Here is a 13584-nt window from a genome sequence, read left to right as displayed (position 1 = left end):
TCCTTATTTAAAAGCAAAAAATAAACAAAATCCAGTTAAATTTTATTTAAATTTATTTAATACAAAAATAAAAAAAGAAAGAATAATATTTTATAAATATTCTATTTTCCCAAGTCAAAATTCAATTTTTTTAGTTCTTTATTTAAAAAATATAAAAAATGAATTTTCATTAAAAAATAAAGAAATTAGTTAGATTTTATTTATTTATTTAATATGAAAATAAAAAATAACCAATATATTTTTATAAATAATCCATTTTTCTAATTCAAATTAAATTTTTTTTAAAACTCTTTATTCAAAAATAAAAAATAAAAATAAACAATTTTTTTTACTAAAAAAAAATAAAAATCAAGTTAAATTTTATTTAAATTTTATTTAAATTTATTTAATATGAAAATAAGAAAAAAAATAATATTTTGTAAATAATCCATTTTTTCAGTTAAAACTAAATTTTTAGTTCTTTACTAAAAAAAATACAAAAACGAATTTTTACTTTATAAAAAATCAAGTGAAATTTTATTTAAATTTATTTAATATGATAATAAAAAAATGGATTCTTACTTTAAGAAAAATAAAAAAATTATGTCATATTTTATTTAAATCTATTTAATAAAAAAATAGAAGAAAAAATAGCTCTTTTTATATAATTCATTCCTTTAATTCAAAACTTTTAATTGTATTCTTTTATAAAAAAAGATGAAATTAAAATCTAAAAGAAAAAAAATTGTAAGAATAGGAAACAAGACTAAAAAATAAAGACAAATAAAAAATAATAAAAAGGGAAATATCAATGATTTTCTTTTAGAATGAAATAAATATTTTTAAAGAAAATAATTTTTACACAATTAATTAGAAAGTAACCGTTTTAATCAATAGACGTTATATGATGCTAATACATTCCCTAGGCGTAAACACTTTTGAACCCAAATTTAGTTTCAAAGATTATTTATATTAAAAGTTTTTTCAATGTTTTTCTTTAATAAACTTTGGTAGCGACTCCCTATCATCACTGTCCTATCGTGCCCCTGTTGCGACAATAATAAAAATTTATTATTATGAATAATAAAATTATTTTATTTTAATTTATAAATAATATTAATTATAATATCTATATAATATATTTTAACTTTTTTTAGTTATTTTAATTAAAAAATATCGATCCAGGATACAAAATATTGCTGGTAATAAAAATTTAAAGGGAAAAAATTGTCAATTAGTGTGATTTTACTTTATTTGATTCAAATTAATTTAACAATTATTATTATATTTAATGGAAAATTACTTTAATATAAAAATTATAGGCAAAAATGTATTAATATATTTTTAGATTAAACCCTCATTTTAGTCCTTAAGAGATTTTGAGTCCAATATTTTAGTCCCTAAGAAATTAAAAATGTTACGTTAGTCTCCAACTTCCATTTCTGTCATTTAGTCAAGCACTTGAACACAAACTTCGTTAATAGTTACAGAAAGCTGACATGTCACATTAAGTGCCATGTCAGAAGCCTAGTTGACTGAAATGGTGCCGTTTTGAGGGGTTTTGGAAGTAAATGTGTCAAAATAGTTGTAATTGGATCTGGGTTCATTCTTGGTAACGATGAAGTTAGGGTTACCTCCTAATTTAGAGATTTTTTATTCCGATTGTTTAATTTCATTAAAAACCCCCTTAGACACTTGGTTTCTATGATTTGTAATAAAGCTTTGTTCTAGCGTGAAAAAATTGTAACTTTCTTATTTTTCCCTTCTCTGTAACAAGATTTGTTTGAAATTTGTAATAAAGAAAGTTTCTTTTTAGTTTGGTGATTAAAGTTGTGATGGAGGAAGAGGGTTCAAATGCAATGAACCTTGATTTGAATATGGTTCCAGGCACAAAGCTACCAATGGCAAGTTTCCAACATAGAACCTTCTAGCATTGTTTGAGTTTGAAACCCTTTGCTCTTCCTCTTGTTGTGGTCTAGGCAACGAAAGGTGGGTGAAGACAGTGAAGTGGGAGAAAGGAAAGACTGGAACTTTGGTACTTAATGTTTAGGTTGAGAAGTTTCTGAGATACGAGTCTTTAGGGAAGTTATTGGTGAGTGAAATGGAAGAGTGGGTGAAAGAGAAGTTATAGATTCTATTGCAGATAGAAGAGGAAACAAAAGTTGTAGTAGCCACACACACATAAAGAGAGAGAGAGAAGGTTGTGGTTTCATAATTAAGAAGTGAATGTAATTAGGGGCACTGTTCAATTTCTACCAACGAAACCATTTTTGCCAATTACAAGTGTTTTGCCACGTTCACTTTCATAACCACTCAAAATGATTTCATTTTAGTTAGGGATAGGAATGAGTCAGGTTGCCCATTGGGGACCTATGGCCTAGCCTATTTAAGGCCTAACCTAACTCTGTTCGTTTATTAAAAAGGTCAAGCTTAGACTTTTGAAAAGACTTATTTAAATAAAGAGGTCAAGCATAAGCTTTAAAAAAAGCCTTTCAGGCCTATTGGGCCGGCCTAATTAAATAATTATATTATTTTATAATTTTTATTTATTTATTTATTTGTAACAATTTAATATAAATATAATTTCCAAAAAAGTTATATATATATATATATAAAATACATAATGTATAACATAATTTAGTATTTATATTTTAATAATATATTATTGTAAAAAAAATTATTAATTAAAATTTTATACATATTAATACATATACGTATATATATAATATAATTTAGTATTTAATCTATAATAATATAATAATTATAATTATACTATTAGAGTACCAAAATTAAAACGTCGTAAAAAAAATATCAATTAAAAGTTTCTCATTTCTAAAATATTTTAATCCATTATTAGAATTCATTCTTTTCTAATTTCTATTTTAGTCTTTTTAATTCAAATATTTTTTAACTTTTTAACCCTAATATAGTTTTCTATTATAATTCTTTAAAGTCATAACTGTATAAACCAAAAACAAAAGTTGTCTTTGACAATTATTTGTTGGGCTCTACATTATAATCTCACTTTTTTTATATATATAATAAACACCTTAATTATTAGCTTGGTATTTGAAATTACATAATATAGACACGTTACCTTTTGCATTATTTGAGATATGAAATTTTGTAAAGTTATTGAATATGATCATATTTGTAAAACCATTTAAGTATATGTTTTTTTTTTCTAAACATAGTATTTAAATATAATTATTTATCATATATTTTTCATTTTATTAACAATAGGTCTTTCGGCTTGTTAACCCATTGGCTACTATCTCATTGGCTTACTAGCCCATTAAATTTAAATTAGTGTTATTTGAAGGCCTTAATGTTAAATAAGATACTAAATGAACTATTGGATCATGTCTACAAATTTGGTCTATGTCAAGTTAGGCTCTAGTTTTGTATAGTAGGTTAGGCCTAACCCGGCTTAACCCATTTATATTTCTAGTCTCAGTCAATTGGACTTTTGACATAATACTTAACGACATGTCATTTTGTTACTGATTGTTAACGGAATCTGTGTTTAAGGACTAAATAAATGATAGAGATAGAAGTTAGAAACTAATGTAACATTCTTAATTTTTGAGAGACTAAAATGTTAGATTCAAAATCTCTATAAAATTAAAATGAGAGTTTATTCTATATTTTTATTTTAATTATTATTTAAGAAAAACAAAAGCATGGTAACGAGTATCAAGAAGATGTGGAGCAATCTCGTTCAGCCTAACAAGACAATTGTGCCAATTATGCCAACACAACTCCTTGAGAGGTCCATCACATCAACCCTCCTTCGCCAACAAGCTTTGCCCATTAATCGAAAGGTCCTTTCTCATAAAAGCAAAATGAGAGTTCTTTTTAACATTAAATATTTTTGTACTTTCTGACTTATTAATTTTTGTTTTCTTTCAGCCACAGATATCGAACCAATTGAACATTTCATCAGCCAGCTAGCGTTTGCCATGCTTGCCTTGGACTTTTAGTCTTTTACCATGTTATTTTATCAGCCTTTAGCCTTTGTTGCTTTCTTTTCTTTACTCAAATTAGACAACATCGTTGACCCTTAACACCACTGAAATAGGTGGAAACTTGTGGATGAGGCATGACATCAAAGACTAATGAGGAATCATTTGCCTTATATACACTTTCACAATTTGAAGTTTAATACATTCTTTTAAAACATATTTTTTTATATGCTTATGTGTTTAGGGAGTCATACTGTCATCTTTTAAAATGTTATAAGCCAACTATATTCTTTTAAACTTTCTTAACTATATATCTTAAGTCTAATTAGTTTTGTGAGCATAAAGAAAATGTCGCGGCACTAATCTCAAACTCTTTTTTTTTTTTTTTCTGGTTTATCGATTACAATTTATTATTTTAAATCATTTTAATCCATAGAATCATACAACTATCAAGATATTAATATAAATTGTTGATTTAACAATTGATCAAAATATGCTTAAAAGAGAAATTCCAGTAATACACTCTTTAATACACTTTTAATTATTGCTTAAAATTTATTAAAAAATTAAAAGATTTATATGAGTTTCATTTTTTACTTTGAATTTAATATTTTTTTTTATAATTTTATAAATTTCAATAAATTTTAATTAATAATTAAAAATGTGTTAAAAAGAATATGTTAGTGAAGTTCTGCTGCTAGTTTTATATCACATATTATATCCACTAGTTAGTGATAAAATTGATTAAAATATAAATTTTATTTATTTATTGTTTAGTATTATTTATTTCTTATGATAATCTTAACAAGTCTATAGCAATTTGATATTAAATGCTTTATCTTTTCTTAATATACGAAACAACTACCAGTATATATTATTATATTTTAACATGCAAAAATTTGTTATATATTACATTATCAAAATTGATATAAATAAAAAAATTATGTATAAAGACTAACAGAGATTAGTCCGAGTGGTAAGGAGTTCAATATCACTTAAGTAAGGTCACAAATCTAGATTAAATTGGATAAAAAAAATTATAGAAAATTAAATATTTTAAACTAAAAATTATAATTTGCAATGAAATATTTAATAAACTATGCACCTCAATCCATATATTTTATCATGATCTTACTAAAAGTAGTAACTTTTATATATATGTTGTAACATATGAATATTTTTTCTAGCACAATGAATACAAGTATCAAACAATTATTAAACTATAATTACTGAGGGATTGAATAAATATATAGATAGTTAATTTGATGAAACTTTTTAAAAAATACTCAACTATTCAGTCAGTTATTAATATAATGAAATAATTTTATAATGAATAGTTTAATATTTATAAAATTAGTTCATTCATAAATTTATAAGACAATGTAGAATATATAGAGTTCATTTGATGAAACAATTTAACAAATATTCAGCTATTCAGTCAGTTAATAATATGATGAAATATTTTTACAATCGATGATTTAATATTTATAAAATTAGCTCATTCATAAATTTAATATTAAATTATCTTCAATAATAACACAGTTGCAAAAACTCAATTTTTTAATAAGAAATATGTAGATTACACGTATTCTTTGTGATAGATAATTGTTTGAAATAGATAAGAGTATTATGGGTAATAAGAATATCCCTCTAAATATATATTATTTAATGCAAAGTGTTCTGATTTAATAATTCAAAAGTTTCATACTATTCCATCAACATGTGGTTAGAGTCGTGATGTGGTTTGGGCATCATGATGTGGTTTGTTATGGAAGATAGCGTACTGGAAATGCAATTATGGGACTCATGCTCTTTATGCTTTTCTATGGTTCATATGAGGCTAAATTATACTTCATCTTCATGTATATATAGCTAACAACAAGGCAAAGCCAAAGCCATAAGAGTGCAAAGTTCAAATCCTAGTGGTTTGCTCAGACATGAGATCTCTTATATTTGTGTTTCTTCTCTTTCTTGTTTTTCATGTGATCTTTGCTAAAGGAAGCAATAGTGATGAAATAAGGTTTGATCAGAATTACAAGGTCGTATGGGGTGGCAATCATGTTTTACCCTTAAACCAAGGGAAAGAAATTCAGCTTTCGTTGGATAACTCTTCAGGTTAGAATTAATGGACTAGAAATGCATCATCTTTCACGTTATCTTCTTAATCATATGTTTTACTCTACAAATGTCTGTTGTACTTTTACATATACTTTTCCTTTGCTATAATTGAATATATACACGTTTATTTATTTTTTATTTCATTTCAGCATGCGTGCGTGTTATGCACTAACTCACACATAATAAAACATTAGGCTTAAATAAAACTTTAGTTTCTAAAACTTTCGTGACATTTTCATTTTATTTTTTTTCAATGTTTTTAATCTAGTCTCTCAAATTTTTTTTATTTATATCTAATTTCTTTATTAGTAATTTGTTAATTTCTTTGGTTGTTTATTTATATAACATTCAGTTGACTTTTATAATTTAACTAAAATTAGAAAAATGGAAAACTTAAAATACATCTATCCGCCCTTATAATTTATAAATTAAATCCTCATTAATATCAAAATTTTAAAATATATTAAACAGTAATATTTATTATTCTCTTTATTCATTTTTCTTTATAATTTTTCTCAAATTTAAAATTACTCATAGAATACTTGCTAGTACTAGAAATTAACGTTGCATGTCATTAAATTAATCTTCTGATCATTTATTTTTTTTTTGCGTAAATAGTATCCTAAAATGCCAAAATCTCATTCCATTAGCTTTTTTTCTTTTGTGAACCAAACTCATGACACGGAATAATCAATTTAATAATTGATTTTTTATCTTCTCAAATACTTAATTTAATGATAAAAGTATTTTAAAAAAGAATTAAAATAATTGCATAATATTATTTAAAAAATTAATTTGAAGATTTGCATCATAAATAAAAGTATGGCTAGCTAGCTTTGATGGTTTGTCTTGTAGCCTGCACATAATGGGTAAAGCGTAAACTTTATATTACTTTCCTTTAGCACCAAACAAACTTGGGTCTGATCGCATTGTATCAACTCGTGAAGTTACGTGCATGAAGACAACTTGATTACATATACGATGGAAGTTGACTGGTTTCTAGATTTAGAGAGTGATCAGAAGAATTTATGCAAATAATTTATGATTTTTATAACTTTTTATTTTAATTTATTTTAATAATTTTTTTATTAACTCAACAAAATAACATTTTTTAATTTGTTCAAACAAATTTTATGGTATAAAATCTCATGTAATATAGTTTTTAATTGGATAAACACTTAATTAATATACTTTTACACATCCTAAAATGATTACAGTGTAAAAAATTGATACTAACAAAATAAAGAAATTTTGTCATGGATTTAGATGGGTTGAATGCTAGAGAAAATATTTAGAACTATTTATATATTTTTGTTTATGTTATTTACAAATAATTTAATTTAATATTAGTGTATATTTTTATATTTTATTTTAGATTAGTTTAGTTCATCAGTCCAAATGCCAACACCAATGTCAATTCTTAACTTGGATTTTGAACGTTTATTTTAACTTCTCTTTTTTTGTTAGGCTTCACTTTTGTGAATCGTCTAGCAACATCACCAAGGTGAATCAGAGGCTTCACTTCACTGACGTTCATTACGCATAATAAAAAATTAAGTTTAGAAAAAAAAAAAAAAAACAGTTTCGTCTATCTAATATATAAAATTTAATAAATTTGTGCCACGTATCTTAATTTTTAGTTTATTTCTTCGATAGATGAAATTTAATTAAAAAATAATTAAAAAATTTATCTTTTGTGTAAATAAAATTTATAATAATGTGATAAAAAGACTTAAACAAAAAAATTGTTTTAAAAAAGTATTATTTTAATAATGTGTTTTTTTTAAAATATTAAAAAAATACAAAAGCCCCCACGCGGGTACATCCTAATAGGAATTACAATTTCAATTATACCTTCAAAATAAATTAAAGAGTACATGCATGAAGACATGACGTAGTTGAAATGTCAATATCTTACCAAACATCCACTGGTGCTTAATGCAAAAATCAGTTATCTTTTAAGTTGCTAGGATTTCCATTACGCTAATAATTAAAACAAACAAGGGTTTGATAACGTGGCTTTTTCTTTATTATTTGTCCAAACAAGAAATGATGATTTCGTAAACTCACTACTTATCTGTATGTAACTTTAGTTGTTATTTACCAAACTATAGTAATTATTCATTTTTCAACTGTCGTGCCATTTTTAAAATTGTTTAAAGAATGCCAATTACATTAATCTTTTTGAACTTCTATATATGTATCTCAAATAAACAATTTTATTTTTCCCTTTACTTTATTTATATTCTTAGGCATTGGCATTTTTTTTTAATATCACACATATCTCTCCTATTGCTATGTACGGATTATATGTATAATATCGTTAAAAATAACAAAAGTAAGAAATGTTAATATAAATTTTCAATCAAGAATGATGTAAAAGTAATTAACACTCAACTCAAGTAAAATTGATGTAATTATCCCATAAAGAAATTATATACCTGAAAGATTCCAAAATTTTGGGAGAACTGATTAGAAAGTTAATTATGTATTGGTAAATTACTTGACATAATATATATGACATTGCTTGTTTTTTCTTTTCTAATTTAAATTAAATTGAATCTGAATGATAAGGATCTGGCTTTGGATCCAAGATGACCTACGGTTCTGGATTCTTTCATATGAGGATCAAAGTACCAGGTAGAGATTCTGCAGGAGTTGTCACAGCTTATTACGTGAGTTCTTTTTGGCCATGAATTTGATAATCCAGAAGAAACCCAAAGATCTATGTGATTTAAGGAGAGAAATTTTTCTTAATGGATACAATATTATTGATTCGTTGTTTATTTTGATGCAGCTGACTTCACAAGGAAACAAGCACGACGAATTGGATTTTGAATTTTTAGGCAATAGAGAAGGGAAACCATACATATTACAAACTAATGTATTTGTAGATGGTAATGGGAATCGAGAACAAAGGATTCACCTTTGGTTTGACCCTACGCTGAATTTTCACGACTACAAAATTCTTTGGAACAAACAACAAATTGTGTAAGATCAAGTTTCCTTGTGACTCTAGATTTCCTTTGGTATGGTAGTGGTGTGTGTGTGTCTATATATATATATATATATATATATATACACTTACGCAATCTGACATTTATTCAATAGCTATATCATACGGTTTAATATATGGAATTTAATTACTACAATAATTTTCAAAAGTTTATTTTGATAATGTTTATCGTGAAACGTTGAAGTAGGTAAAAAGATATTTATAAAAAATGTATTTTGCATAAATCTTTTTAAAAAATGTATAAGAGCTTCATATATTTTTTAAAATAAAAGTCAAAAAATAAAAATAATTGAACTTATCTACTCCTATATTATAAATTTGAAGCATCCTTATTGAATGAAAGCATTTTTAAGGAATTCTTTTTATTAAGTTATATAACTTCTCTTGCATTAATTATTTAATTTATTTTAAATACAATTTCTTAAATATTTCAATTTCAATTTGATTTAAATTTTAAAAATTAACATACTATATATCAAAATGAATATATTTTTATTTCTAAGCAAATTCAATTTTAAGATTATTTTTATTTATAAATTTTGAATATTGACTCACCATATTAAAATAAATGGCGTGTCTTGATTTTAATAATTTATTTCTATAATTTTATCCTCAATTTTAAAAATATAACTTCTTTAATTCAATTTTTTTAGTAGATTTTTTTATTAATAATAATTTGTTTCTATTTTATTGTTATTTATAAATTCACAGTGCAATGGGTAAAAAACATAGTATTTAATATTTACATTGACATTGTTTTGTGAGTTATAGGGATATATTTTACGAGAAAACAAGAATCTAATTTATTTTACACAGACTCAATAATTGACGTAATTAATAAACGATTGAGTAAAACTTAGGTAACTAAAATGTTCATTTAATTTAGGCCACTAAATAAATGGTTATGAATAAAAACTAGGCATAAAAATGAATGGAGCTTGTAATTGATTTCTTTTTTCTTTTCATATAGTTAGGTAGTTTGAGCCATGCATGAAATGCGATTTGATACCAACCCCTTAGCATCAACCAAAGAAAATTTTCCTAGCTGAGCTAACCAACACTTTTTAATGATCCTACTGAGTTTTGTGATGCATTTTAATTTATTTTCCTAGCCATATAATTTCATGATCTAATCAAACATTTGGGTCAACAGATTTTATGTTGATAACGTTCCCATTAGGGTTTTCAAGAACAAAACTAATATTGGAGTGGACTATCCATCAAAGCCTATGCAAATACAAGTATCTTTGTGGCATGCGGATTGGGCAACGGATGGAGGCCAAACCAAAACCAATTGGAGTTATCAACCATTCAAAGCAAACTTTCAAGGATTTGATGTTAGCGGCTGTCAAACTCAAAGCTCAAGTGATCAACGTTGTGTTTCCGACAACTATTGGTGGAATAGCCAAAAGTTCTGGCAATTGGATCCTACCAAGCAAAGACAATATGAAATTATAAAGCAAAAGTACACAACCTATGACTATTGTACGGATAGAAAAAGGTATCCAACCCCACCCTTGGAGTGCCCTCAGTGAAATAATTGGATACAATATCTACTATAAAACATGAAATCAAATGTGGACAATTAATAATAAAAAAAAAGGCTACTGCTTGGGAATTCGCAACTGCTGAGACAAAAATAAGATTCAGTAATAAATGTATTTTAGTGCCAGGAATTGTTTGACGAAATGTAAACGAAGAATCATTGTGAAATTTGCTTACAAATTTTAAATTGTAGTTATAGTTGATAGTCACATTAAGTGGCGAAAGAGTTAAAAATTTGAGTTTTTAACTGATGTTTATTTGATCCGAAAAAGCATTAAAAAAACCATTTCCATTTTAACAAAAAATATTGGTCCATAGGAAATTATAAGTCTACTTTTACGTTGAAAAAACTTAATTCGAGAACTGACATAAAGAATGCTAGCAGACATATTTTTTATTATTGATTTAAATTTATAAAAAAATATTAATTTAAGAATAAAAAAATGTAAATTTTACTTAATTTTTATATTTTTTATAAATTTTTAATAACAATAAAAAATATATTACTAATATTCCTCGTAATATAATACTAATATAAATTATAAATTTTATCATATAATTATATATTACAAAATTATTTGTATAATACTTTGTGAATCGAGATATCTTGGTCACTCCAAATCCCGAACAACATCTTCCTTCAAAATACCCAACCTACCTTCTGAACAAAAAGAAGCTTCTAGGTCTTCACCATATGACTTATTTCAGTTTCCTTTAAAATAACACAAAAATAATAAAAAATTCCAAAGGGATCGAGTCAATTTCCAAATTGAAATTTGCAAAGGTAACATTTGGCTTAGATATCAAGCGTCTAACATTAGAGGTGAAGAATCATTTGAATTCTTATTTGTTTGAATATTTGGAAGGTGAGTGAAGGAAATTGTTTGAAGAAAATAAAAAAAAAGGTGCAGAGAGGTTAAACTTTTTTTTTATTTAAATGTTTAATATTAAAAAAATAATGAGAGTTTAATTATATAAATAATATTATTAATTTTTATTCATATTTTTTAAAAAAATATAAAAAATTAAATATTTTTTTATTTTTTATAATTTTATAAAAGATTTATCACTTTAACAATAAATGTATTTTAAAAAATAAAATTATAATCATCTATAATTATGAAAGAGTGAGAGAAAAAAACTTAAAAATAGAGAAATTCAAAACAATAACGTTAAAAATTTTGGAATTAAAAAAGTTTAGCCTTTTTTTAATTAATTAATTTTTAAATAAGAGTTAAATCTTATTAACTCATTTCTTCTTTTTTCTCTCTGTAGTTAACTTATTTTTTGTGTAATTATTTTTAATTTAGTCTATATATTTTGTGAATTAATTTATTCAAATTGCTTTTATAATCATGATAATAGTAAGTAAACTATAGTGAAGCAGCAAAAATTAAAATATTTTTCTATTTTAGCTTTTATTCTATTTTATTATTGTTATTCTTGAAATCATTATAGTTGTTTAGATGTAAATACTATTTAATTTAAAAATTTATATTGTCTTTTTATTGTATATTGATAAAATTTATTTTCTTCAAATATAATAATTATAAAATAATAAATAAAAGATTAAATTGACAAATTTATTATAATATTGTAAATTAAAAAATAATTTATTATTTTATAGTAAATCTGAAACAATTTCTCAATCTGGGATTTTTTTTATATCTATTTCGCCACAAAAAAAATGAAACATGACTTCTTAGAGCGATTGATTTAAAACCGCTCTCATAAGTCTATTTTAGAGAGCGGTTCAAAAGCAACCGCTCTCATAACTCCATTTTAGAGAGCGGTTCCTTGAGAACCGCTCTCCTAACTCTATTTTAGAGAGCGGTTACATTTGAACTGCTCTCAGACGTGCATATTAGAGAGCGGTCCTTCGGAACCGCTCTCTTAGATTTAAAATGAACGGCTGGGGAGATTTTGATACACGTGGCAACATCTGAGATGATTCGCGCTGCTACTGGCGAAAGTTTATTAAAGATTAGTAAAAAAGAATTTAAAATTTAAATAGTTTTGTATTTATTTATATATAGATTAATATGTTTTTAGAAAAAATGAAATGTGATATAGTTAATTAAAATATAAAATTATAATTAATTGTTAAGAAGATAGGTTAAATTAAGATTTATAAAATTTGTTTACAGGAATTATTATAGATATTTATTAAAATACAGAATAATAAAAATTGAGTTAAATAAAATAATTATATAAAACTAAATATCTTAGTTTGATTGTAATAAATAATATTTACACTTATATTGAAGTAAAATTTTAAAATTGTATTTATATAAAATTTATGTAGATTTAAATTAGAAATATAAAAAAATAAAAATGTAATTTAATTTTAGGCAGTAAGTAGAGTTTTGTATTTAAATAAAATTTGTATGTAAATAATAATATTTTTTACTTTAAAAAACATAATAGTATTTATATAATTATAAATTAAATGTAACTTATGTAGATTTAAATTGGAAATATGAAAATATTAAAATGAGTTATGAGAGCGGTTCCTTTTGAACCGCTCTCTAAAATAGACTACTAAGAGCGGTTCCTTGTAAACCGCTCTCTAAAATGGAGTTATGAGAGCGGTTCCTTTTGAATCGCTCTCTATAATAGACTACTGAGAGCGGTTCCAAAGGAATCGCTTTCTAAAATAGACTTATGAGAGCGATTTTAAATTAACCGTTCTAAGAAGTTATGTTTCATTTTTTTTGTGGCGAAATAGATATTAAAAAATTTAAAAATTATTACTTTCGCCAGCCGTTTGGCAAAAATTTGATCCACGTGGCAAAAAAACCCCAGATTGAGAAATTGTTTCAGATTTGCTATAAAATAATAAATTGTTTTTTAATTTACAATATTATAATAAATTTGCCAGAATTTTTATCACTAAGAGGAAATATGCAACATATATTTTGAAGAAATTTAAGATGGAGGTTTACAAACCAATATTGACAC

General features: G+C 24.4%; 1 protein-coding gene across 1 annotated transcript; it reads left to right on the top strand.

Annotated features, from left to right (window-relative positions):
• The first annotated feature begins 5881 nt into the window (after nucleotides 1-5881).
• Nucleotides 5882-10613, top strand: LOC113850753 (xyloglucan endotransglucosylase/hydrolase protein 2-like). Its single transcript, XM_027481300.1, has 4 exons — nucleotides 5882-6059; nucleotides 8637-8737; nucleotides 8860-9053; nucleotides 10232-10613. The coding sequence occupies exons 1-4, from the start codon at nucleotides 5882-5884 to the stop codon at nucleotides 10611-10613; spliced, it is 855 nt and encodes a 284-aa protein (XP_027337101.1).
• Nucleotides 10614-13584: the final 2971 nt, after the last annotated feature.

This window comes from Abrus precatorius, unplaced genomic scaffold (assembly GCF_003935025.1).
Source record: "Abrus precatorius isolate BTA unplaced genomic scaffold, Abrus_2018 Scaffold9, whole genome shotgun sequence".
NCBI classification, from domain to species: domain Eukaryota; kingdom Viridiplantae; phylum Streptophyta; class Magnoliopsida; order Fabales; family Fabaceae; genus Abrus; species Abrus precatorius.
This window is presented reverse-complemented; position numbering and strand designations above follow the sequence as displayed.

Excerpts from the sequence above, each read along its gene's own strand:
- LOC113850753 (XM_027481300.1), top strand. The coding sequence starts at position 5,882 with ATGAGATCTCTTATATTTGTGTTTCTTCTCTTTCTTGTTTTTCATGTG. Across the intron at positions 6,060-8,636 it reads TTCGTTGGATAACTCTTCAG|GATCTGGCTTTGGATCCAAG; the intron begins GTTAGAATTAAT and ends CTGAATGATAAG. Across the intron at positions 9,054-10,231 it reads TGGAACAAACAACAAATTGT|ATTTTATGTTGATAACGTTC; the intron begins GTAAGATCAAGT and ends TTGGGTCAACAG.